The sequence below is a fragment of the Cimex lectularius genome, unplaced genomic scaffold, assembly GCF_000648675.2.
Source record: "Cimex lectularius strain Harlan isolate CLEC.00 unplaced genomic scaffold, Clec_2.1 scaffold301, whole genome shotgun sequence".
NCBI classification, from domain to species: Eukaryota; Metazoa; Arthropoda; class Insecta; order Hemiptera; family Cimicidae; genus Cimex; species Cimex lectularius.
In genome coordinates this window covers 299,838-327,662 of record NW_019392845.1, presented here as the reverse complement: position 1 = coordinate 327,662, position 27,825 = coordinate 299,838, and the positions used below count along the sequence as shown (strand labels likewise).

At 32.2% G+C, this 27,825-nt stretch overlaps 1 protein-coding gene across 4 annotated transcripts in view; it reads right to left on the bottom strand.

Moving 5' to 3' along the window:
• Nucleotides 1-27,825, bottom strand: part of LOC106664675 (cyclic nucleotide-gated cation channel alpha-3) — a 177,540-nt gene that overhangs the window by 9,095 nt on the left and 140,620 nt on the right. For 3 of the 4 annotated variants that reach the window (XM_024228652.1, XM_024228655.1, XM_024228653.1), the window contains exon 6: nucleotides 18,915-18,929. The exons of the other annotated variant lie outside the window; for it this stretch is intronic. In XM_024228652.1, the coding sequence (XP_024084420.1) occupies nucleotides 18,915-18,929 (15 nt within the window). The remainder of the gene's footprint in view (nucleotides 1-18,914; nucleotides 18,930-27,825) is intronic. 4 annotated transcript variants of the gene reach the window in all.

Sequence of the window (27,825 nt, the reverse complement as noted above, 5' to 3'; positions counted from 1 at the left end):
AAAGTCCGATACCTGGGGGTCATCTTTGACAGGACACTGAATTGGAATGCACATATAACATATAATACGATTAAAAACAAAATGCTTTCGTTCAATGAAAGTACTAAGGTCGATTAGTTCATGCTCTTGGGGTGCTGATCGCCGTGGACTCATGATATTATACAAAAATTTAATAAGAACACAACTGGACTATGGATGTAATGCATACAATTCCTCTACTAAAAATACAATCGGCCTGTTCGACACAATCGAGAATACGGGACTTAGGCTGATCACAGGTGCTTTCCGGAGCAGTCCCTCGTACAGCCTTCATGCAGATGCTGGAGAAATGCCTTTAAGTTTCAGACGTGACTTTCTTGATTTGAAGTTTTTTGCTAAACTTCCTCTAAGTCACACCCACTAATTCGCCTTCCAGGGACTAGTCTGATATTTGACAGCTCATCACGTGATTCTGTACGAAAAACCTTCCCGCTCCGTATATACACACTCTTGCACGAATTACAAATACCCATACCTCCAGTACAAAAAGAATCATTGGCTCCCATCCCTCCCTGGACATTTCCCAAACCGAAAATTTTGTATTCACTTGGAAAATATCGCAAAGCCCTTACACCTTTTCATGTATACCAGCAGGAGTTTTTGAAAATAAAAAACGCACATCCACAAGCGGCATTTATCTATAACGGACGGATCAAGGAGCTCAAGGGGCGTGGGAGCTGCGTCAATATGTGGTCCTAACAAATTTCTTTTCTCTCTGCATCATTTCTCTAGCAACAAAATATGAGCTCACACTGTTTGTCCTTCTCTTTTTCACTTTTTTGTGCTAATAAAATATATGTATATATACTAGATCAGACAGATAAAGATAAATAGATGTAGAATAAATATAATAAGATAATAATAATTAGATATGTTAATAATAAAGATAATAAATAATAATAATAGATATAGATATAGAATATAGATAAATAAATAAAAATAGATAAATGTTGTACTAGGTCGTCAAAAAAAATTCTTGGGAAGAGGTGCAAGTACCAACTCCAAAACCGAGATCCAAACCAACTCTCAAGATTCTTTTTTCAAAGGCCCAACTGGTTCCAAAGGTAGAGTCAAGAAAAAGAAATTAAATGCCTCAGTCGGTGCAAAAGCACAAGGAACAAAAGAAGCGGAAGGCGAAAAGACGCGTTAGGTATAAAGAAAATGCCAAATACTGTTATTACCGTTATACATTTGGAATTAAGTGTAATTAAGGCCGGATAAATGTAAAACTCCTTGTTCATGGGAAAAGGCCTAGGGGAACCATAACTGCTGATCAACTACATTTTTATTGCATATTTAAGATTTTTTGTTACAGATCAGCACAGCAAGCAAAGATTTTTAGTGGAAGATAGAGCAGTTGTATCTGTGACAGCTGCCGAAAACAATTGAGACGAAAAACCATCTAATTTTAAATTATATGCGACCAGTGGGACAGAAAGTCACACATTCGGCTCAAAACATCTTGACATCGACCTAGGAGTTAAAAGAAAATTTCAATGGCCATTTATAATCGCGCGGACAAAGGTATTCTAGGCACAGATTTTCTTCATAAATGTGTTTTTTTTTTTTTTTTTATTTGAAATTATTATTTAAATAGATACAATTTCGGGTTTGTTCCTGAACGTGACATTGACTGTTGACATTAGTTCAAAATTTATATTTACATCTGTACCGTATTTTTTACAAACAACATATGTTTTGTAACTCAGCCAGGCCCGGAAGATGACCAGAATAACATTCGGAACGTCGAAAAAAAGAAAGAAAAGAGAAAGATGTTTTTATAAACCACCTCCTTCTTGACCGCTCCTCACGACTCCAACAATTTATTTTTTCATAAATTTAGATTATTGTTAGACTTAAAAGTTGTTATAGTTAGTATATAATGCATAGTAATATCGAAAACGTGAAAAACAACGTCATTTCGTTTTTATGTGCATTTTGTGACAATTAAACAAGGAGGTAACATCGTAGTTCTCTTTGGGTAAAAAATCATTCCACCATAATAACGACCCTCCTACGGTACCATACAACTAAGAAGAATTGTTTACTTCATAAATGATACGAAAATCTTCCAGGAAATCCATTTGATATCGACATCATAGACAATAGTGTGCGTACCAAAGGAAAAAATCTCTGTAACTCCAAATAGGGGGGGGGGTCCGCACATTGTTACATTCTTAGAAGGATTTCAAGATTTATTTATTTCTTACGAGGATTCGCATATATCCTATAGGTCATATAAACCCTCAGAATGCCGGTGTTTTTGAAAAAAAAGCCTATTTGTAAGTATGTCAGGTTCGAATGCAGGGCCGCTGGATTCGAACCCGGAACCTTTACCTTACAGTGATGAGCGCCGTGTCAACGCCTAAACCGTTGCGGCCACCGACGCCCCCTAGGTTTTATTGTATTATACTTTAGTGTTAAATTAAAAAAAAAAATATATATATCTACTGAATTTTAGGAATGTCAGGAATATTTTAGATTTTATTCTATTATAGTTGAGTGTTTTTTCCCGTTTTATATTTATGTACTGAATTTTAGGAATGTAAGGAACATTTAAGATTTTATTCTATTATATTTTTGCATTTCGTTTTGTAGTTTTTTAGTTTTATATCTATCTACTATATTTTTCTATTCTATTTTCATTTTATATCTCTTTATTATATTTTTCTATTATACTCTGAAGATTTAAGATTTTATTTTATTATATTTTAGTGTTTTTTTCGTTGTATATTTATCTATCGAATTTTAGGAATTTAAGGACATTTAAGATTTTATTGTATTACATTTTAGTGTTTTTTTCGTTGTATATTTATCTATTGAATTTTAGGAATTTAAGGATCATTTAAGATTTTATTGTATTATATTTTTGCATTTCGTTTTGTAGTTTTTTAGTTTTATATCTACCCACTATATTTCTCGGTTCTATTTATATTATATATTACTTTATTATATTTTTCTATTATATTCTAAAGATTTCAGATTTTATTCTATTATATTTTAGTGTTTTTTCGTTGTATATTTATCTATTGAATTTTAGGAATATTAGAAAGCTTTCGTGTTTTGTTCTATTATATGTTAGCGTTCCTTTTATAGTTTTTTAGTTTTATATCTCTAATGTATTTTTTGTTTCTATTTCTATTATATATTTTTCTATTATATTTTGAAGATTTTAGATTTTATTCTATTATATTTTATAGTTTTTTTGTTGTGTATTTATCTACTGAATTTTAGAAATGAAAGAAACATTTAAGATTATTTTATATTATAATTTAGTGTTCCTTCTCCTTTTTAGTTTTATATCAACCTACTGTATTTTTGTTTCTATTTCAGTTCTGAATAAACAAAATGTAATTTTTATGCATTACAGATTTTCTCGAAAAGTTACTGTTACGTAAACACAAGTGTAATAAATGTATACACCAATTTGTCCATTAAATCCAATATCGGCAACCAATTCCATTAACTTCGGATGCGGATGATTATAGTTTATTTCAATTCTGCTGGATTTGAACTGTTCCATCGAATTTCCCGTAAAAGAGCCAGAAAAGACGTGTAAAAAATAAAAAAAAATTAGTCTATCAAGAAATATGCCAGGTTAATAACGAGAACAGTTAGGTAAAGTCGGCCTCGGATAGTGTCTATTTTTAGCCTGAGTGGGCATCGATCGAGTCCCTACTGTCCTGGAAGTCTATTTCCGTGGTCACCAATCAGCTGGTGCTCATAATTCCAGCGGTATATGTTTTAATGTTAAGAATCTTTCCCCAAAAAAATTTCTTTAATTGATGACATAATCCTAGAAAAAGTAGCAAAACTGGCCATTTTCATTTTGCAGCATTTGATAAACCGCGTAATGCACGTTTAATCAAGATTTTGAAAATATTATAAGTGAATTAAATAATATTTATTCTGAAAAGTTTTATCGAACGATAGTTAAACCACATTTTTAAAATAGTATGTGCAGTTTTTGACTGTAAGAATGCTTTTAAATTTAACAGTTATTTGTCTTTGGTAGAAGAAAGTTTTGCTGTAATAAATTTCTAATAAATAATGTACTTTGGTAAAAAATTTATTTGGTATAAAGATTTAATATGTTTAGGATAAGTTATAAACAAAGTTCCGAGTCAATTTTTCTCTAAACAATATTTTGTCTTTCTGGCATTTGAATAAATATTAATTATAGACATGAATATGAATAAACATTAATTATGGATAAATCCCATCTTCAGAATCGAAGTAACAATTTTTTAAATTTTAAGATGGTATTTAGAAAGAGTACTCTGGATCTTGGTATTGTACTGCAGTAACAATTGAATTTCTTTCTTCATCCAGACCATACGAAGTTCCAGATTATCCGTGAGTTAAAAAGTGGTCTATACATCTAATACCTTATTTAAACATAACTTATTTGGAAATCGTCTAAATGAGTGCCTTTTTCATATTCAAACTCGCCGAATTTTATACAATAAGTAATATTTTATCATATAATGTCTAAATATTAAGGATAAGACGTGAAGTTGCCAGGAGACGCGCACGTCACCCTGATGATCGTAGTCTACTCATCTTCGGAATCTGGCCCAATCTAAGCTTCGATTGGCTCGGTCTCGTTATTTCCATGAGGCCCTTTCTTCTTCCCCTAACCCCAAATCCAAGTGGAATCTTCTACGGAAACTCTCCCTCTTTAAGTCATCCCAAGCACCTCCAATTTTCCCAGCATCCTTAGATGAGGTTAATGCCCATTTTGTTCAGTCTTCACATTCCACTGGCCTTCATAACTCAATATCCCTCTCTAGCTGTCCTCTATGCGATCCTCATCGGTTTTTTTGCTGACATTTTGCCCGTCAAATTAATAGTTAATATGAGCATAAAGGTAAACGCAATTGGTTCAGACGAAATACAAGTAAAACTGATCAAGGCCACTCTTCCAACCATTCTACCTGAACTCCTTTATATTATAACTTTTCCTTTCAAAATTTCCTTTTCCAAAATCATGGAAGCAATCATTGGTCCAATCTCTTAATAAAATCTCTCATGCCTCTCGTCCAATGATTTCTGCCCCTCCATTATCTCTAAGGTCGCTAAACCTCTTGAAAAATTAGTTACCTCTCAAATCTCCAATTACTTAGAATCCTCCAACTTACTTGTACTTCTTAAATCTGGTTTTCATTCTGATTGCTCTACGAAGTCGGCTATTTTAACAATAACTTACGATGTTCAGATGGCTATGGATCAAGGTAAAATGACTTTTCTTGTCTTTCTTGATTTTTGACACCATAAACCATTCTCTTCTTCTCTATAAACTCTTTTTCCTTCTCCTACAGTGTTCTTCAATGGTTTCAATCTTTCTTCTCAGCTCGTTAGTCCCATCTCAGACAAGCCCTCTTCCTCTCCGCTGTTCATCATTACTGGCGTTCCTCAAGGCTCCAACTTATCTGCCTGCCTCTTTTCTTGTTATATTAATGATTTTTCTTAAATATTACACCTTATCAACTGTACGGCTCCCAAATCTATCTTTCAGTTCTTGGGCCGTTGAAAATGGACTTTCTCTCAATATCAATAAGTCCCAGGCTATAGTGTTTTTGATCCTATCTCCTTCTTACCTACTATTCTTCCGCTCTGCATTAGCAACCTCCTTTTATTTTTCCATCTGTCGAACACCTTGGGATCATCCTTGATCAAACCCTACCTTGGAAACCCCACATTGCCAAAATCTCCCCCCCCGTTTCTACACCCTCCGCAAGGATTCGCAATTTCCTGGTCTTTACCTTTATGCTTCCCATTTAGATTATGTTTGGTCCATGATGGACTCAACTGCCAGCTTGTTAACAGACTTAAGAGTATCATGATTTAGCTCCCCAAAGAGATCTCATGTGTCTCTATGTATCGTGATTTGAATTGGCTGTACCCATGCTATCATTCCGTCGTATGTGGAGGTGCGTCAGCTCTCATCTTGAGAATCAAAACGTCCGATAAGGCCATGAGCCAGGTGCGGACGCTAAAGATCCTCTTGTCTTGTTGACGATGAGAAATCGGGAACCGAACTGTACCCATGCTATCGCAGGCTATAATTTCTTGGCACCTTTCTATATCAAACAATTTGTTCCCATTCTCCTTCTAATATTTATAATCTGTTAACGTTTCAATCTTCTATACACACAAGCAACACTCGTTCCCGCCTTCTGGTTTGTGCACGTTCTGATCTCATACAAATCTGCCGTTCTTAGTCGCTCTTTCCTTCCTACAACCTCAGAAATTTTCTCCCTCGCCAGAAATTTAGCCATTGCTGACCCTTTTCTCCTTTAAGTTCCGACTTTTTGACTACCTCCTTTCACTACACTTTAACACCAAGGATCGTCAATTTTCTGTTAAATTTTACCTTTTTATTTAAATCGGTACGTTTCATCTTCGTCTTTTTCTTAATGTCTAATGCTATTTCATAGTTAATTAAATAAGTTTATTCTGTGAATCGGTGAATCGTTCAACATAGTCATAATTATTCAAAAGTAGTTAGAAATTTGGAACTATTAAGAAAGTGCAATAATAAACTTAATAGACGTTTGTAATTTCTTGTACATATTTACCAGACAGCTTTGTAAATATCTAATCTCTTTCAACTGATATGGCGGGCCTAATTCTATGGTCTTAATGCCGTAATTCCGGACCAATTACTCAGGAAAGGGAAGATACAGGGTTCATAATAGTTTATTAGCTTTTACAACCCCTAAAGGTCTGCTTTATCTACCCCGCTCTTCCTCAGGTAATGGATAGTCTCACATTGTCTTGATTTTTAGATGCGCTGGTATTTCGGAGAGTGACAACCTGTTTGGCCGTGGTGTTAAAGTTAATTTACGTTTTGAATTATTGCCAATTGTTGTACGGGTACTTCGCGCAATGCGAACCATTTTCAATGGAAGAAGATTAACCAAAAGATTACAGACTTAACTGCTGCGTATATCGTAAAATTTTACAAGAAACGGTCCTTGAAGATATGCTTAAAAACTTAACGCTGTTAATCAACAAGAATCATGTTCTTTCCTAAGTACATTATGTACGTTATGCGCTGTTATGAATGTTTATCCTTGTTTAGGACCGTAATTGAGGAAATGCTGCAAAATAAAACTTGGAAAGGCGAAAATAAAGAAAAGGTTTGGATTGATTAATATCAATACGGGAAAAACATTGCGCGTTGCAAAAATATGAATTATTATAGAAATCAAATTATGATATTGTATATATTTAATATGAAAATAAGGATATTTTAAAACAGAAATCTTTACGACTATAACAAACTAAGCATTACCAGCAAAAATTACCTTTTTGTAAGTCATACATTTAGAATATAAATGTAATACAAATTACAAAATAATGTTTTAAATAAATAAAAATAATGAAAAATAATGAATTTTTAATTAAACAAGAATTCTTTTATAAATATCATAACTGAATGGCAACTTATTTATTTACTTCCAAAATTCACTAGTTTCCTGGTCCGCTTGACCAATTATATCTGTCAATTAATTAAGGTTTTTAGTTGAGATAAAAAAGTCGGTGTCACGAGCGGGATTCGAACCCACGACCTTCGGCTAGATACGCCGCTGCTCTACCACTTGAGCTATCGTGGCCTCGATCCACTCGGACACTAACTTCCCATCTCAACCATTAAGGAGGGAAAAGTCAAAAGGTGGGGTTGAGATGGGAAGTTAGTGTCCGAGTGGATCGAGGTCACGATAGCTCAAATGATAGAGCAGCGGCCTATTTAGCCGAAGATCGTGGGTTCGAATCCCGCTCGTGACACTGACTTTTTTATCTCAACTAAAAACCTTTTAATTGAAATTAATTATTTACATTACATCAGCGAATAATAGCCGATAATCAAGTATAAATATGTACAACCACTTTTTTCACAACTATTTGAATTTTCTTAAAGAAGTTTAAAACTGATTGAGGTCATTAGGTCTAGAGCATATACTAGTTTATGGAGGATTAATCAAATATCTTTCAATTAATTAAGGTTTTTAGTTGAGGTAAAAAAGTCAGTGTCACGAGCGGGATTCGAACCCACGACCTTCGGCTAAATACGCCGCTGCTCTACCAACTAAAATCTCAACTTACTCTTTTATCTCAAGTAAAAACCTTAATTAATTGAAAGATATTAATTGGTCAAGCGGATCACGAAAACTAGTGAATTTAATAAGATAAAATGAAGTTTCACTAAAGCTCTCCGTGGCCATTTCATTTGTCGCCGAGAATCCAATCGGATTACACGACATTTGAAAAATGGCAAAAAGGAGAGAAAATTCGAGAGGTGGGGTTAAGATGGGAAGTTAGTGTCTGAGTGGATCGAAGTCACGATAGCTCAAGTGGTAGTGCAGCGGCGTTATCTAGCCGAAGGTCGTGGGTTCGAATCCCGCTCGTGACACTGAATTTTTCTCAACTAAAACCTTACTTAATTGAAAGATATTAGTTGGTCACGAAAACTAGTGTAATTAATCAAATAGTTTGATTTTACAACTTGACATATAGATAAGTTTGGTAAATTGTGTTCTCCTCTCAAGAACATTAAAATAAACCGTTTTTAATAATTTAGTTCAATAAATCAAGTTACATAATAATTTTACAAGCAAAATAATATCAAATGTAAGCCTACGGTAAATAATGATTATAGGAAACTAGGTCGATATTTTCAGCTAGTTTCTAGGCGCGATATTTAAGAAATCTGTGTTGAACACATTCAATTATGTGAATATATTTTTGATAATATGGTGACCATAGAACTTAGTTGAAATCCAAGAATGGCCCCAACCAATATGAAATACAACATTTTTAAACAATTAATATTATAACATTTTTTCAATAACCAACTAATTTTATAATTTTATTTACAATAGTTTCAACGTACATATTATAAGAGAGTGAGGAGTCAAAAATAACACCTAGGTGCTTATTTTATAAGCATTTATTAAAATTTCGTGCAAATAATAATTAATGAAAAAATAATAAGTTAAACATTGGATTATATTGAAGTTTACAAGTCAGCGGTAGCCATGGGTTGTGCAGATGTTTATAACTTACGAACGTGTGCGAAATAAACGAAAAGACAAATGTTTGACAATGACAGAAACTCTTTTTTCTTCGGGCGGAGTACAAGCCCCTGGAGCAGACTACAACAGGAACAAGATAAGAAGAAGAGAGGCTTATGGGCCAGAAGTACTGCGTGAGCCACCGCAATGCGGATAGCGAGAAACCACGGTGGTCTAACTATTTATCAGACACCAAGAGGCACTCCAGGTGCTTTTTACCGGTTGGAATGGGCAAGAACATGGATATACTCACTGCGTAAAAATGAAGCCCCATCTGAGTCGATACTTAGGCTTCACTCTTCCCCCCCCCAGCTAATTCATCCTTAAAAACTCTTTTAGGGAGGGTAAAAATGTTTTGGTCTGCTTTCAGCTGATAAAAAGTTTAAAATTGACGTCAAAGAATCTTTATAGTGATAATAAATTTCACTTTAATATGATCCAAACACTAAAAGGTAGAAAAATATGGAGTTTCCATATAACAAGGAGGTTTGTATCCTTGCATTTGAAAAGTTACTGTTTAAACACATAACGGTTTCAATTTTTGAAAGTTTTAGTCTATCTAATGTTTTGCCACTGTGTAATGGCGAAATTAGGGGAGCGACATTTTATGTTTTACGAGATTTTTTGTCATTTATAAAACATTTTGTAGTTTCAAGCGGAGGCTATGGTCGTGAGGTCAGAGCAATTATACTTCTTTTTAATGATACTAGGTCGAAAAATATTAGATACGTGTTCCAGGGTTTTGTCCAATGAGCCCAAAAACGAATTAAAAAAATATTTTAGATGTAAAAATGAAAAAATTGTTCACAAAGCTGCCACTCTCACAGCTCTCTCAAACAATCTTTGATCATTTTTCCATCTGAAATAATTTTTTAATTAAATTTAATATGTACAAGAGTATGTTTTAATTTGTACCATTAAAAGTGTACATTAAAAAATAATTATTCAATTAATAATCGAGTGTTGTCTCTGATCCTGTGGATTTTAATAGTTTAAAAAAAATTCATATCTCATATTTGAGACGGGGTTTTAGTGCATATTATATGGCATAATTGAGAGTTTTTTAGTGTTTATATGAGTTATTTGAGATTTTTATTGCATGTAAGTGCATTTAATGAGCGAGTACGGGATTGAATGATTATCTTTTTTATTTATAAAATCTTGTAAATTTAGGTCCAAAACGTATATGTGTGTATGAGGGTAGAAAAAGAGGGAGAGGGAGGGAGAGAGAGAGAGAGAGAGAGAGAGAGAGAGAGAGAGAGAGAGAGAATGCGAATAAACTGAATGTTGTGGGATGTATGTCTACACATAGAAATAATGATCCTGAACCGATCGAATTTTTTACTGCTACATTATTTTAAATTAGTAATTCATTCTCTTAAAGTTACTATTTTGGTCTTCTGTGATTTGGCCAGTTTGATATCGCATAACTAATTTTTAGCAAGATCGATTTTTAAAGTTTTCTAACATTTTAACGTTAGGTTTAAAATAATTCTGATCAGGCGTTGCTTAACGCATGCTGTAAAAATTGTGTTCAGCGTTGGAAAAAGCGCGATGTCCTATAAAATTCCCACTAGGAAAGGAGCGTAAATTTTTATGAGAGCACGGCTTCATAATCAGTAAGTTCTGAAAGGTTTTTCGCCCTCGTTCCTTTTTAAATAACATCTCATTTTGTGCTACATTAGCAACTCGGCATTTCACACGGAAAATCTAGATATATTAAAACAACACGAATGGATTTAGGCGAGATTGAGTACAAGTCGATAAAACGGATGAGATGGTACATCGAGAAACAATTTAAGACGATTTATGAAACCAGATTTACAAAATTCTTCGGACATCCTCCCATCAGACATGTATGCCTTATTTTTAATAACAGTTCACTGCGAAATTATTGTAACACATTGTGGAAACTTTCATCTTTCAATATCAAATTTTGTAGAAAAAAATAATGTTACATCAAAGTAAATAAATAAAATAACTTGCATGATATGTTATATAACAAACAAAAAAGCTTAAAAGAATAGAATTTTTAAGAATAAGAAGAGATCAACTTTTCCAGTGACTACAGTTTTTTTCTTCAATTGTTATTCAACATTATCAATTTGCTAATTCTGAAGAAAAATATATTACGAAATATATTATATTCATTTATGTATAACATATTAATTAATTACAACAATTAGGAATTATGAATAATTAACATTTACATTGAAAACTTTTACAAAATACAAAATTTTATAAAAGAATCAAAAGTTGAATTAAAACTTAAATCATCTGGAGAATTAAGAAATTACATTCAAGAAAATAGCATAAACGTTTAAAATTCAAAGAGAAATTGTACAATAAAATAAATTGGCCTGATTAATTTCTTTTGGATCATAATCCAAATTGTTTTTTGCGACGCACTTTTTGAACAAACCTTGTAACGAATGAAGTTCAATTCTTTCTACAGGGAATAGAGATTTTTCACACGATCCGGAAATATCTTCAGCGGTCCCGAGAAAGGAGAAGAACATAAAATGATTAATTTTCTAACTGAACGCCGAACTGGCCCAATTTAACTACCAAATTTAAAAATATTTGCTATAAAACGCTGATCTAAAATTTTGTTGAAAGATCCGACCTAGTCGATCATACGTTTAATTATTTTTTTCTAGGTTGTTTTATAGTGAAAGTAACGCACTTCTAGGATGCCTAGCATACTTGAGATTTTATGCTTTACTCAGGGTGTGATATTTTGAGATTTTTTAAATTTGTATTTGCCCAAATCTTTCTAAATTATTTGCAGACATATTATTTATTTTACATTTCAAAATAGATGATAAATCTGAGAGAGGGAGAGTTAAGCAATTTCGGAGATTCGTAAGGGTAGGTTACCTGACCAGAATGTTAATAAAATGAATTATCCGTGAATATTGATGTGTGATATTTCCACAAAAAAACCCGAAATGTTCTCTTTATGCGTGAGGATCGTTTGATGGATCTTTTAACACGTATTATGCTGATGTGGATGTGGGCCGTTATTGATCTCCGAGGGGCATCTGGAAGAGATAAACTCCGTTCTGAGGTAAATACGACAAATTATACAGAAATTTATCGTATAGGTTTTATGACTTTTTTTCTTTCATTCTTCTTTCCTTTTCTTGTTTCATTTTGGTTAAATATTGTCCACTTCGAATATACGAGAACATATTCTCTTCCTTTGAACTCCCTTCATTTTCTATCGATTTATTTCGGACAAAAATCGAAATATTAATGAATTTACAAAAACAACTAGACCGCATCATGTGCCAATGAACATAATCGAATATAAGATTTGTAGACAATTTATGTATTAAATATTATATATTATTAACGATTTCATGTATTGCACATATAAAATTGATCAGTCTGACAATAAAATAGAAGCCTCTATAAAAAGATTTTGGATGTTTATTTGATTATGATTGCTGCTTTTCATATTATTTCAGTGATAAATTTGTTTTACAAATATATTTACGTAGTCTTTGTGTAATAACTATTTATTTACATTAAAAAATAATTAACATTAAAATGCGGTGTTATCTCGGAGCGATATTCTTCAGATTCAGTCAGACTAACTACACTGAGAGGTATATTATCTCTTAGAAATTGAATATTTTACAAGAATATTTCGCCCGTTTTAAAGAATTAGAGGTTCACAAAAAGAGATAAAATCTCCCACTTGTGTTTACAATTGAATTTTGTATATAAATATTTGAATAGTCAATCTCTTCTTTGTAGGTTTTTCTAGAAAGCTTTTTTCTAACGTTTGGGTGGTTTGATTTTTTTTTAGTTGTACCACTTTTAAGTTTCAAATTTGTTTGAGCGATGGTTGTAAGGGATATAGATTCCGCTAGAATTGTAGCATCATCGGAAGGTGGAAGAAGTCAAGCGTATATGGCCAGGGTGCTTAACATTCCCAGATCAACTGTCCGAAGGAACTTCCATCGCTAATCCATCCAAGACTTTGTAGGTCTTGAAGACGTTCACATCTCAGAGAGATGATCGGCTCATTGTTTCTAATGTACTCCGTAATCGACATTTCACCGCAGTTTAGATCAAGCAGTGACCTCAACAAGTTAGAAATGTTAATGTCAATTTATGCACTGTAAGGCGAAAACTTTCAGGAGCTTGTTTATGTACAAGAAGACTGGTCTAGAACATCTGGCATGGCACAGAACAGCTCCGCACAGCAGGTTAAGTTTCGCAAGAAATCACACCAATTGGTCTAAGCAAGACTGGACTAAAATGTTGTTTTCGGATCAGTCATGGTTTTGTTCGAAGTGTTCTGACGGCCGAGAGAAGGTTTGGAGAAGAACAGGAGAGCGATATATCCTCTCAACATTTTCTCTCCGTTAAAGTTATGGAGGTGGTCGTATGATGGTGTTGGGCACCATTTCTATGGAAGGTCGCACAAACTCTTCAACCATGGTTCTTAACACCTGCGCCGATATATTGAAGATGTTCCTTATATGCCGCAAATTGTCGACCGTTTTATTTTTAAGCGCGATACTGCAAGGCCCCATACAGCTAGGATCGTTGGTGACTTCATGGCACTTTAATTCAATGTTTGGAATGGCCAACATGTAGTCCAGATTTAAATCCTATCGAACATTTTTGGGACAAGTTGGCAAAGAGGGTAGAAATTCGGCCAGTGATGCCAGAAAATTTGCAGGAATTAAGAATTGGCGTTGTTGAAGTAGTATGCAAATATTCCACAGCACTACACTCAAAACCTCATAAAATCGATGCAAGTGGTGATGAAAGCAAAAGAATGAAATACTACGTATTGAATTGAATTTTTTCTTCAGTATTTCCACAGCAACATTTTTAGTAAATGAAAATTTATTAAGGTTTTTAGTTGAGATGAAAAAAAGTTAATTGGACGAGAGGGATTCGAACCCACGACCTTCGGCTAGATACGCCGCTGCTTTACCACCTGAGCTATCGTGCCTCGATCCACTCGGACATCAACTCTCCATCTCAACCCCACCTTATGAGTTTTCCCTCCTTTTGCCATTTTCCCTCTCGTGCCATTAACTTTTTTTCATCTCAACTAAAAACCTTAATTAACTGTCATGTATTAATTGGTCAAGCGGACCACGAAAGTAGTGAATTAATTTTTAATAAAATGGTTTTACTCAGTTTAATCTTTATTTTGTTATATTTTATATATGTCTTTGAAAATATACTGTAAATAAAAAATAAAATTTATTGTATTTACTAAAAACAACCAGCGTTCCCACTTTTTTGCCTCTCAGTATATTAAAATCATTTACTTTTTTTAGAAAGGTGTTTTAACAGGATTTTATTATTTGAACTAGTAATTATTTCCTTTCCCCAATAAAAGATAGTTCGAACGGTTTCATTCTATAAATATTTATGTAGTATGTTTTCAAATATAATTTTATGTGGTGATGCTGGCTGGTGTAATAATGAACATTATTGCTATTTTTCAATTAATTAAGGTTTTTAGTTGAAATAAAAAAGTCAGTGTCAAGAGCGGGATTTGAACCCACGATCTTCGGCTTGATACCCCGCTACTTTACCACTTGAGCTATCGTGACTTCGATCCACTCGGACACTAACTCCCCATCTCAACCCCACCTTTTGGATCGAAGTCACGATAGCTCAAGTGGTAGAGTAGCAGCGTTATCTAGCCGAAGATCGTGGGTTCGAATCCCACTCGTGACACTGACTTTTTTATCTCAACTAAAAATTTTTAATTAATTGAAAGATATTAATTGGTCAAGCGGACCACGAAAACTAGTGAATTATTGCTATGCTTGAACAACTTGGTAAAACTTATGTGTAGGTCTTTCGCTTTTCAGCATTTCGTAATATTCAAATAACCGTTGGGAATGTAATGAAACTAAATTTATGAAAAGATATTGAAGAATAAGCATTACGTTAACTAATAAATTACGACATTATCAATAATGTGAAAGAAATAATAATTTATTAATTACCAAAAAGATATAATAAAATAAACTTTCTCACCGTCACTAAAACACTTTAGTTTTTACACACACAGTTACTTATTTTCAACGTATACAAAAAACCTAAAGTTACAGGTAAAATATGACCCGAATCAAACAACCTAAAGCAACGTACAACCTAAAACATACGACTTAAAATTCACCACTTACTACAAAATTATAAACTATACAAAAAAACAGAGCACATAATGGTAACAATTACAAAACTAATACAACAGTAACAAGGACAACATTAAGGGATGTACAGAAATGATTTAACGTTAACAATAATAATTGCATAAAAGCATTAGCAATAATAATATCAAAGCGTTTCTGATGCAAAACACCTACGAGAATGACCTACTTGGCAATAACGATGTGTGCTATTAATAGACCAACGCATGGGCTAATTACACAATAAACCTAAGGACATTTAGACATAAATTACATGTAGACTAAATAATATATTATCTAATTTAAATGACATTGAGGAAAGATTCAAATACACACATTAAAACCAGAATTAACACAAAACAATTATAAGGAATTTGTTGTGAAGAGTTTAGAAAGCTAAAATATTGAATACTGCAAACCAAGATTAATAACATAATGCCCTCACCAAAAGCCAATTAATTTTAATAAACTGTAATAACACTAAAATCTCCTTCATAAAGAACGTAGCATGACATGCCTGACAATAATATGAACTCGTTAAATTTATTACAATAATAAATGCATTATTTTATTAAACCACTTGCTGGTTTGTTGTCCAACTCACATCTTTCAAATTTGTAGCAAATATGTTTCTTAACGTTTAAAAATAATTTGAACAATATAAGAGCAAATAGAAAGAGATGAGAATAAAGAGTAAATATATTTAAAAAAGGACAAGAAAAGGAGGAAAGAAAGCTTAAAATTGCATGCAAGCTGCCACTCGTTGACATGATCAATACGTTTATTTGTCGAACAAGCTTAACTTGAACTTAATTTCAAATTCAAGCTGCCGAGTTTGTGCAAGATCGAAAGCAAATTAAAAAATTTGAATTTTAAAAAAGAAACAACAGGTCAAAAAAATGTAAAATTCAGCAAAAGGAAAGAACATTACATGTAGACAATAAAAAATGGACACCCCAAAAGTATACTCTATTTACATTTTGATTAGACATATGGTTATTAATATAATATATTACGCCTTCAGGAGATCTTTAAGTTGTAAAAATACCCGAGAAAGTTAAGTAAATAGAAATATGTGTTTCTTTAGTATCTAGAAGTTATTTCATATTTCAAATGACAAAAAACAGATTTTTTTGCATACTTCACTCGATTTTAATTGCTCAGTTAGATGTTTGGTATAAAAAAATTACGGCATTGAAAGACATGTATACTTTGTTTTGTGATTAATTAAATTTAAATACTTATATACGTTAATATGTAACATTTTCATATCACGTTGGAAATAAATCCTAATATTTCATTTTTCTTAGTGTAAGACGTTAACTCTTTCTTTAAAATGATATACTTACACAACCTCTGGTAAGTTGATTTTATTTTAATAACTTGTTGCTTCTACATTATGATACGCTTTTTTGGCAAAATTCAAAATTTAAATAATTAACAAACAATTTCATATTGGTAAAATTCAGCTTGCTTTTAAGAGGAAAACTATTTGTTTTAGCATTGAACTGATTTATCGAATACGATTTGCAATGTGAGTTTTCCGATAGGTAAAATGGTAATGTCAGTGGTTTAATATGCAACGAACAACAATTAAAAAAGTTCGATTGTCCCATATTGTATTATTGTATATATTACCTTATTGTATTACCTTAAATATTAGCTTATTTTTAATTCTTTATGGAGTGCGGATATGTCAAGAGGAATAAATTAAAAAATTCGGAACTTTTTATTTGTTTATTATATCTTTAGTGCCATTTCTATTCGAATGATAGTTAATTGTTTCAAATGACTGAAGATGTTACGTTTTCAAACACATTTAAAAAAATATCTGTAATGAATCAAGTAAAGAATTTTAATTAAATGTATGTTTTTTAACTTCTCTGCTAATGGGTTCATAGATTCGACAGGTTATTAGCAGCTGAGTACACGTTACGATAATTTGAACAAGTTCAATTTTGTGTTGTTTAATATTAAAAAAAAATTTAGTGTGTGGTGATTAGTGACCGTTAGTCGATGATTATTAGGAAATCGTGAGATGCGGTCTTGTGCGATGTAGGTTTCAGAAAAACATTTTATTTATCGTGCCAGCGTTTCGATCTTTATTAAGATCATCTTCAGGGCTCAAAGTGTTTGTTTTCTGCGTAAATGTGCCATGTGCCATGTCGTATTGAGAGTGTTAATGTGGCACATTTACGCAGAAAACAACACTTTGAGCCCTGAAGTTGATCTCAATAAAGATCGAAACGTGTGGGGATTAGTGACCGTTAATCGATAATTATTCAGAAATCGTGAGATCCAGACCGCATCTCACGATTTCTGAATAATTAAAGATCGAAACGTTGGCACGATAAATAAATTTTTTTTTCTGAAACCTACATCACACAAGATCGCATCTCACGATTTCCGAATAATCAAATTATTTTAAGAATAAAATATAATTAAAATGAAAACATTGCCGTATATTCAATTAACGTTATTGAAAAAAATTGATATTACCATTTGATAATTAAAGTTTTATGTCGCAATAAAGTGGGAATAATGTTCACTTCATTCAAATTGTTTTTTTTTTTGCTCGTTTTCATTATGCTCTACGTTATTTAGTATTATATATTTCTTTGAAGATTATTGTTACAGATTACTGTTATCCAAAAAGCCAATATATAAACTATTGTCAGCTGTATTTTATTTTTCAATTTCTATATTACTTGTTATTTATAAAGTTAGTAGGAGAACGCAAAGTAAAGGTTATTATTTAAAAGTTAAAATCTTCAGCTCGAAAAATGCCGAACATGTTACATCGTTTTACTGGTGGAAAAAGTAATTACAGCAATCAAACGGGTTTTTATGTGTAGACTATTCTTGTTCGATGAAAAAAGAACGCAGGTGCAACGGTTGTTACTGGATAAACCTTTGAGGCGAGTTTTCAATTTGCAGTAGCCGCTTGTAATGAGCGCGTGTTCATGCGGTATCAAGGGAGTCGTCAATCATAAAATGTGTTCTTTAACGCTCACCTAGTCCTTGTTTGTTCGACACGACAAAACCTGTATTGCTGAAAAATTGCCGAGAGGGATGAGAAAGAAGGGTTCACTACAAAAAAAGAAAAGAATGAAGCATTCCAAAGATAGATAAAAGAAAGTAAACAATCAAGTCAAAGGTTAAAGGATGAGGGAGAGACACAAAGATTTATTTAAGATTTTTATATTAATTTTAGAATCGTTATGTTAACTAATGCCTCAGCAATATCTGAGACTAAAAAGAAATTTAAAAAAATTAAAAACAATATTTATCAATGAATGTTGTAACTCGGTTCTCCTGAGGGCCATTCCTCTATCTGTTTATTTAGTATTGTTTAAATTTGTTGTTTTTAATGAAAAGTGATGTGTCCATAGCGTTGACTAGGAAAAAAACAGCTAGGGGTTTCTAGAGAGTAGTACTATGGATACATAATATAATAAATTATGGCTGGGTCACCAATACAGTTCTACTGAAGCGTTTGACTACAGGGGCTATAGCTAGTCACAATTAATATTTTGGTGCCAAACAAATTTTAACGATCAAGGTGAAATGAATAGAGAAATTTTGCAAACACGGGGGACCATTTTATATTTTTACTTACTTCCAAGTGTACCATCTGTAAAAGAACACAACAAATTTAAAAAAAGACTATATAAACAGATAAGCAGAATTTTTGTAATGCTTTCTCTTATAAACGAAGAGTTACAAAGCTATTTTGATACCATAAATAAGAATTGTTATTGCATTTTATGATAATAAGCTAAGAAGCGTTCGTACGAACTTACCTGCGACATTTTACACAAATTCTACTTCAACTTAAAAAACAACAAAATGAATCACAACAGTAACAACTTATTACCATAAATTACAAATAATGATTACAACACAATTTCATAACAAATCTATACACTAGTTTATATTAGTATGCAAAAATAATGGCATAATATGTCAATACTTTAATAATTACCATACAATATAATAAATTGTATTATGTAAAAACGATTAATTTAGGTTTATAAATAAAAGAAAATGTGTGTTATGTTATAAGTGTTTAAACAAATGCAACATATATGGCAGATGGATTTTTAAATTTTTAAATTATTAATAGTAAAGTAGATTATAAATTTATTGCTTGACTTCTGATTTTCTCCTTATTCTGCGCTCTCAGGGCTCATGTATTTATTTTAAAACATTTAGAAGAAATAAATTACAATGCTATGTTTTTACATTTAGTAGAACAGGCAGTGAAAACGAATCGTACATCAGCTGAACTCCCCTTAATGAGTGATTTTATTTTTGATACTGTTTTTATTTGAGTTATTTTCATCTACAACTGTATAAGTATTATATACAACGAGAAGATTGAATTTCAATTTGTGATTGTGACATTATGAGCGTTATAGAGATAGTTACCAATTGCCGGCCACTTTTGATTAACAATATATTAAACTCTTTTCTATTAATTAAGGCTTTGGTTGAGATAAAAATTCAGTGTCACAAGCGTGATTCGAACCCATGGTCTTCGGCTAAATACGCCGCTCCTCTACCACTTGAGCTATCGTGACTTCGATCCCTTTTTTTATCTCAACCAAAACCTTAATTAATTGAAAAGAATTTATTTGGTCAAGCGGACCACGAAACCTAATAAAATGTAAAAAGCAAAATGAAGTGTACTTCACTAAAGCTCTCCGTGGCCATTTCATTTGTCGCCGGGAATCAGATAGATTACAGGACATTTGAAAAATGGCAAAAAAGGAGGGAAAATTAAAAAAGGGGGGGGGGGTTGAGATGGGAAGTTAGTGTCCGAGTGGATCGACGTCACGATAGCTCAAGTGGTAGAGCGATGTCGTATTTAGCCGAAGGTAGCGGGTTCGAATCCAGCTTGTGACACTGACTTCTTTATCTCAACCAAAATCTTAATTAAATGAAAAGAATTTATTTGGTCGAGAGAACCACGAAACCTAATAAAATATATTAAACATTCAAGAGGTCTCTTATCCATATTATTTCAGTAGCCTATGTAGTAATGGTGGGCGATCTTACAGTTTGAAAACGTCAATATATTTTGATTGATAAAAAAAAACAGTTGGCATGTGAATATCTGTGCAGTGTGTTACTGTTTACGTAAGAAGTGGCAGAAATAATTAGTCTAAAAATGTTGGATTGAAAACTTTATACGTACAGTTCTGCTCGAGACATGAAGAAATGAAGTGATGAGTAGTGAAATTATGGGCTTGAAAGTCAAATAAATGGTCTGGTAAGATGTTCAAAGTACCAATAGAGATAATTCTTTTGTAAATTAATTGTTCGAATAATTTAGAAGTAACGGGTAACAAACGAATAGGACGATAAGATCATGGGGAGCTTGAATTTGTATGATGCTTTGGAATCATTTTGATGTAAGAAAGTTTCCATTGTATGGGAGTGTGTGGTTCTCAAAACAGCGTTAAATAAAGAAGTTAGAAAGACGACAGCTTTTTTTGGAAGTTCTTAAAGAACTTGTTCGTTAAACAAACGCGACCAGGTTATTTTTTTAGGAAGCTGCCGTATTTTTTGTGATAATTGTTTTGGAGTTATTGGTTTAGGTGACAGATCTAGAGGTGTAGGTGTCATAAGTGGATCTAATATAAATTTATCGTGTTCAATATCGATTAAGTTATGAGGTTTGAATACCTCGGAGAGATGATTCGCAAATGTTTGAACTTTCGTTTACCGGAATCGATCCAAGTTCCATCATTATTCCTGAGAGGAGGTGAGACAACGATATGACGCAGGATACGTTTAGTGTTACGACAGAGGCCCCATCCTTTGTTGTCGTGCTTTTTAAATGTGTTTCGTATGCTCGTTGTTTAAATAGTTTTATTATTTTTTCCATGTTTTCAAAAGTTTGTTGTAAGTTTGTTTGTCAATAACTGATCGAGTACGTTGCCAAAGGTTTCTTGCTCTTCTTTTTTTCTTTTATTTCTGATATGAAATAATTGGCAAAATAATGTCAATATACATTTATATTGGTGAAGGAGCTACCCAGGTAAAATAAATGAGTAGTGTTTAACAATAGAATCTTGGTTGTTTTATTAACACATTAATATATCAAACGTATGTAAATATTTTTTAAATACAATTAAAAGCACATTCCTCAACTAGAATTAATATTTCATGGAGAGGTTTGAGGCACGTTTGTTTGTCAGGAAGTATTCTTATATTAAATTTAATTACCTTCTTAAATGCAATTCCTGTAAGGAAATATTTAATGGCCATAATTTTGTGTGGGAGATAGTAAGTCGGGAGGGATTGTTTTATCCCTTGTCTTTTTAAATGTTTTATAAATGTCAACTGGTTGTAAACAATATTATACGATTTCTTTATTTGCATGACCGTAATTAAGAAAATAGATTCGTGATTTATTAGAGTGGAAAATTAAATTTTGATTTATAATTATATTTTGATTGTAAGATAATTAAATTTTATTTTTTAATTAATTTCTTTATTGCAAAAAAGGAAATTTTTAGTTTTGAATTTACAAAAACGAGTTATAAGATGTTTATAAGAAAAAAAAAGAAATTTTAATTAAATTTAGTACTTCATAATATTACTAAGTATTATAATAAGGGTTTATATTGTTCATGTATAATTCATCTCAATAATAAAACGATTATTTAGTGATAATTTATTTCAATAGTTGTTCTTTTCTTTGCTAAATCATAAGCTTGATAAATAACTTCAAAATAAAAAATTCATAAACTTTATTATTTTGGGGAAATTGTTGCATGTGGACAAGTTTTAATAAATAAAATTAACAAACAACTACAAAATAAATTTAATCATTTAACAATTTACACGTACTGCTTGTTAAATTTATTTTTCAGTATAAATTAGTTCAGAAAGTAATTCAATATTTGTTAAACAGTTGAACGGCGCTCAGGTTATACAGTACCGGCAGAGCAGTACCGTCTTAACGGTGAGGTATACCTTCGGCGCCGTGAAATTGGCAGTTCGTCGATCGAAGCATTTCGCACAAAATAAATACAAAGTCCTTCTGATTTTTCTCAAACCGAACAGCCGCAGGAAATTTTAGAACGCCTTGTAGACCAAACCGCTGAAAATGAACCTTTTTTACCTAAATAAAAGGACTGCGGCAGAAAATCTCATCCAGCGATTCATTTTTCCCCATCTATGGTCTATGTATGAGATATTTCTTGTGTGTGTGTGTGTGTGCGCGCGCGCGTGTGTGTGTGTTTTGATCATAATTTAGCTTGGAAGGCGGTTCTGAAGGGTAAGTCCGCTGATAGTCCATTTAGGCACCTACTGGCAACGATCCCGATTACTTTAATGAGAGAACTAACCGTAAAACAATCTAGTTTATACTAGGAGGAAATTATTATATCATAATTTCGTGGTAATATAATCTCAGTGATGATATGCTGCCTGGATTTCATTTTACTGAAAACCTACACTTTGACCTAAATTAGAATTAATGCTTACTCGCTGCGGTATAACATATTCAGCAAAATATTACACTAAATTTATTTCATTAATCAATATCAGAGGATTTAAGATTAACATTCATATTCAAACTGATAAAATTATTTCTTAAAAAAAATACAATCTAAAAAAGTCAGTCACTTGTCATCAAAAATCCCCGTCAATTGACTTAAATCTTTTTATATGTGCTTGTTAAACTGTACCAGGAGATTAACGAATAATCCGAAAATCGGCTTAATATTGGAATAATAATTGCTTTGTTAGACATTCAGCTTCCATGAGCCGTTTACCTACAATTCCTCCTAAATTGTAACACAGGGATTATTCATTTTTCGATTTAATTAAATTTCTAGTATCTGTCTGCGGATATTAATTAAGCTTGACATTCTTATACTTAGTTTATTATTATATCAATTTTTTGGCTTGGCTAGAAAGTATTATCTACACCTTTACTATTTATAAAGAATACGTTTCGGGATTTGGGCCATTTTTAATTTATACAATTATATAATACAATTTCTGTTACATTTACTTATTTGTTCTAATAATTAATTATAAAAAATGTGAAATTCTTTGTGTGTTTAGTGGTTAAACTTGCAGCAGAGATTTTGAAAACCAAAAATGATTTTATTTTTTACAATATTTAATAGGCAGTAATAGAAAAAAATACATAAAACCATTCAGATGTAATAAATAGTAAAATACACTGATTATATCGTCAAAACCATTTAAAAATGCCAATTTTTTAACATCAGGGAAGACGACGGTCTAACACGTCCCCAAGGTATAAAGTTAATTTTTAAAATTCCAACATTGTAATAGTAATTCAACACCTATTTTAATTAAAGTGAGCGTTTATCTTTGGTAATTAATTTTTGTGACTTTTGTTGCATGACGAATACTTATATAACACGATTGAAAATAAAATAATAGAAAAATAATAAAACGTTACAAGCTTTCGTCCTTTTTATTGATATTTCAGGTGCCTTTCTATCTCATTTTATCTTAAAATGCAGGGTGACTTTATTAAAAACATTTTTCTAACCTAAATTTGAATAAAATTTGTTAAATTGAAAAATTGTAAATATAGAACACCAACCATTTTTTTTTGTATACCATCTTTATAGTTGTGCTTATTTTGTCATTTATTTTCTTAAATACTATTTTTATTTTTTTACTATAATACATAAACTGATTTTTCTGTTTGAAGTGTTAGATTTATTGGTCACTTTTTTATTCACGAATCATCCGGATCTCGGTTTGGTCTGAATGAAAACACTAATTCAGTTATCTGCCAAGCTTTCGACCTATTTTAGGGTCATCATTAATATTACAAATACATAGAAGTACAGTTACCCAACCCCTTTTAGTCTTCTGCTGAGTAATCAGGACTTTTTGAAATTATTTCAACATTAACAAAGTCAAATTGATGCCCACTTGTTTTTGGACGTTTAGAGAGTCGAGTTCCATTTCTGTATCTGTTACCACAATAAAAAACATGACCATAAATTCTTTTTTTTTTAATTCTCTCGTAAAGAAGTTCTACATACTAAATGAAAAATAATAATCGTAACATTCACACAGATACTATAGGCTTACGTTTAATTATGAAGGTCTTATTAAATTTAAAATGAAGCAATTTTTGGTAACGAGAGGACAGCTACCGCGATGAATGTTACAGTCTGTGGCAATGTTGGAACTGAGTCAATGATCAAAGAAATTTGAAACCATTTATTAAAATCTTTTGTCAATTTAGTCGTCTTTAAGATTGCTTGGTAAGATTTGTATAGATAGACTGAATTTCAATTAATTAAGGTTTTTATTTGAGATAAAAAAAGTCAAAGTCAACAAAAATGTCACGAGTGGGATTCGAACCCACGATCTTCGGCTAGATACGCCGCTGCTCTACCCTTGACCTATCGTGACCTCGATCAACTCGGACACTAACTTCCCATCTCAACCAAGCCATTTTTCAATTCTCTGTGGCCATTTCATTTGTCGCCGAGAATCAAATAGACTACACGTCATTTGAAAAATGGCAAAAAGGAGGGAAAATTCAAAAGATGGGGTTGAGATGGGACGTTAGTGTCCGAGTGGATCGAAGTCACGGTAGCTCAAGTGGTAGAGTAGCGGAGTATCTAGCCGAAGGTCGTGGGTTCGAATCCCGCTCGTGACACTGACTTTTTTTATCTCAATAAAAACCTTAATTAATTGACATGTATTAATTGGTCAAGCTGACCGCGAAAACTAGCGAAGTTAGGCTGAATGTTGAATTAACTGTACTAATATGTATTCATAATGTGAAGATGACGGCCCAAAAATAAATTGAAAGCTTGACAGAGAACAAGTGAATTTGTTTGTTCATCAAGTCCAAACGATCCAGATTATTTCTGACTAATTTTCTAATACTTATTTTTACAAATATTTACTTTTTCACTTAATTTATGTTTTATTCCACTTTCTTATGAAATGTTAAAATGTTTTGCTTATTGTTATACAATTTTATGTTTTTATAGTGGTTATTTCGGTAGTTGTTAGTTCAATGTTTTGTATTTCCAAGTATTTCCAATTCAATTAGCCTCATTCAGATAACTTCAAACCCGCAAATTTACAAGATTGGCTATTTTCATTAATTAACATACTAATTAACGAACCTTTATTATTTGCGCTTATCTTAATTTTAGCAATAAAAAAGCAGTGGGCAAAATTTGGTAGTAGGTGATTTGTTAATAGTTCTTTTTTTTAAATTTTAGATGGTTTAAACTCTTCTATTTTTGTATATCAAGTTTTGTTAGTATAACAATAATACACAAGCGTATTTTAAATAGAAGATTTTCGGGATTGATTTGTGCTTTAACAGGCTTAGAATGTGTTTGCTCGGGTCACGTTGGAAGCGATAAGTCTAGACAAAAAGTAGTTAAGCAGCTACAGGTGTCTGGTGGAAAAGCGAAAAATATCGTCTCTCCCACCTCTTCTAACCTGCGACACTTGCCCTCTCAACTTGTGGGCTCTATATTCGAAGGAATATTCAGCTATTTATAGAGGCCGAGGAAGGCCAAGCTGACGTGGGGCTGAATTATTGAACAGGAACGGGAAGATTTCCAGAGCAATCGCACGTAACGTAACGGCCAAACATACACATATTCAGATCCCTACATTGGATTTTAGAAACACACTAAAACAGAATCCTATCGAATGAAGAACTAGCCTGATGAATATTTCAGGGGTATGATTGGGTTTTAGTTTTGAGGAAATAGTGAATCTATTTTTTTCTGAATTCATTAGTGATTTCCATTTGTCGAGGAATTTGATTACTAAACACGTTAGCAACAGCATTTTTTGTTCGGTTGTGTCGTAGATGGTAAACATTTACATACTTCTGTGGATAATTATTTTCCGCCTGTTTGCAGTATCTAACCATCCCCTAACCACACACCGTGCTGGTTAACGCCGATATTTCACATAAACCCATAGAATTAGCAAATTTACCAAGAAACCTGGTAGGATTATGGATAGCTTTCTGTTTACCCTAATCCAGTCTGTAATTTCATTCCTTATATTTTTGGATTGCTTATGACAAGCCGTATTAATTCATCACCTTTTTACTTCATTTTTACTAAGACGTTCTCTGATATTACGTTACGTTAATTCATTATCGCACCAAACTGTTCGGTCTCCACAACGGCATGGCAGCTCCGTCGCTAGCAAAGTCATCTGATTCTTCATTTACTTCAAAATCATGCTTGTTCTAGAGACGATGGCTCTATGCTCTATGTTCGACTCATTCAGCCGATTCAAAACCTCATGTCGATGGCTGTTTAGCTGTTTGTCATGACAGCTTTTAGCTGGATGTTTATTCTTTTGTATTCTCTGTACACCTCTCAACAGGTCTGTACTCGTACAATGTTAATATCTTCGTGATTCCTTTTTGTGGTATTTTTTTAACTTTGAACTTTGCTATGGAAAATTTCTGACAAAATGGTGAATAGAATTGGTAACAAAGGTATATTATTAGAATCAGCCACAATCATTTCATAGGACATTAATCTAAAAGCTTCCTTGGAGTACTTTAATGTAACCTTTGGAGGGTTTCATTACTGTGATCCATCCCATGAGGAACTCGTTTTCAGCAAAGCCTCTCCGCGTTATTTAATTGTTTCTCGACTTTTTACTGTATCCCGCGCTTGGTCTCTTGTAATTAACTTGTTTTCCTGTTATGGTAGACGCTGTTTTATCCAGCAAAGAAAAACCGGCTTTCTCTGGGGAAAACTCTCCTTTCTACCGAACCCCTATTCTCTTTTTGAACAAAAACAAAAATCAATTTTTCATTAAGACATTATACAATTATTATTAATTGTTTAGACATAAATATATTTTTTTTAATAAACTGTGAATTATTATATTTGATTTGATTATGATGCCATTGTTATATTGCAAATAATTTATTATTCTCCATTATTATTCTTTAAGATAATCAAATTATTATTTTAAAAAATCTATTTAAATTAGTTTTACTTTTTATTTTAAGTAAGGCAGAAAATTATAAAATAATTGTTAACAATCGTGCTTTATTAATTTCCACTCTCAAGTTTTTTACCACAGAAAATTATTTTTATACATTTTTGTTTTTTAAATTCTAGTTCTATTCTATTAAATCTTTCGTCTTCTAGTCTTTACCTATAAAATTTAAATTTTTGTTTGCAATTAGTATGAAAGTGAAACAATTCATAGATACTTTCAGGAAATCGAATTTCTAGGCATTGCTTTTATTCTTTTGCTTGTTCTTTAATAGAAAAACGATCGACCAGCTATGTAATATTGATGTTTTGAGATCATCATGACAATTGTTGCACTACTGCCAAGCCTTCAATTAAATTAAATTTTGAATTTTGAAAAAAAACTAATTATGAAATAAGAGCATGATTTACTCGTAGTGGTAAAGAAAAATGAAATAAAGGAAAATTCTGTGGTAATTAGTTTATTTCATCTATCCTTGCAGTTCAGTGAAACTGAGATTGAGGAACAGTTGC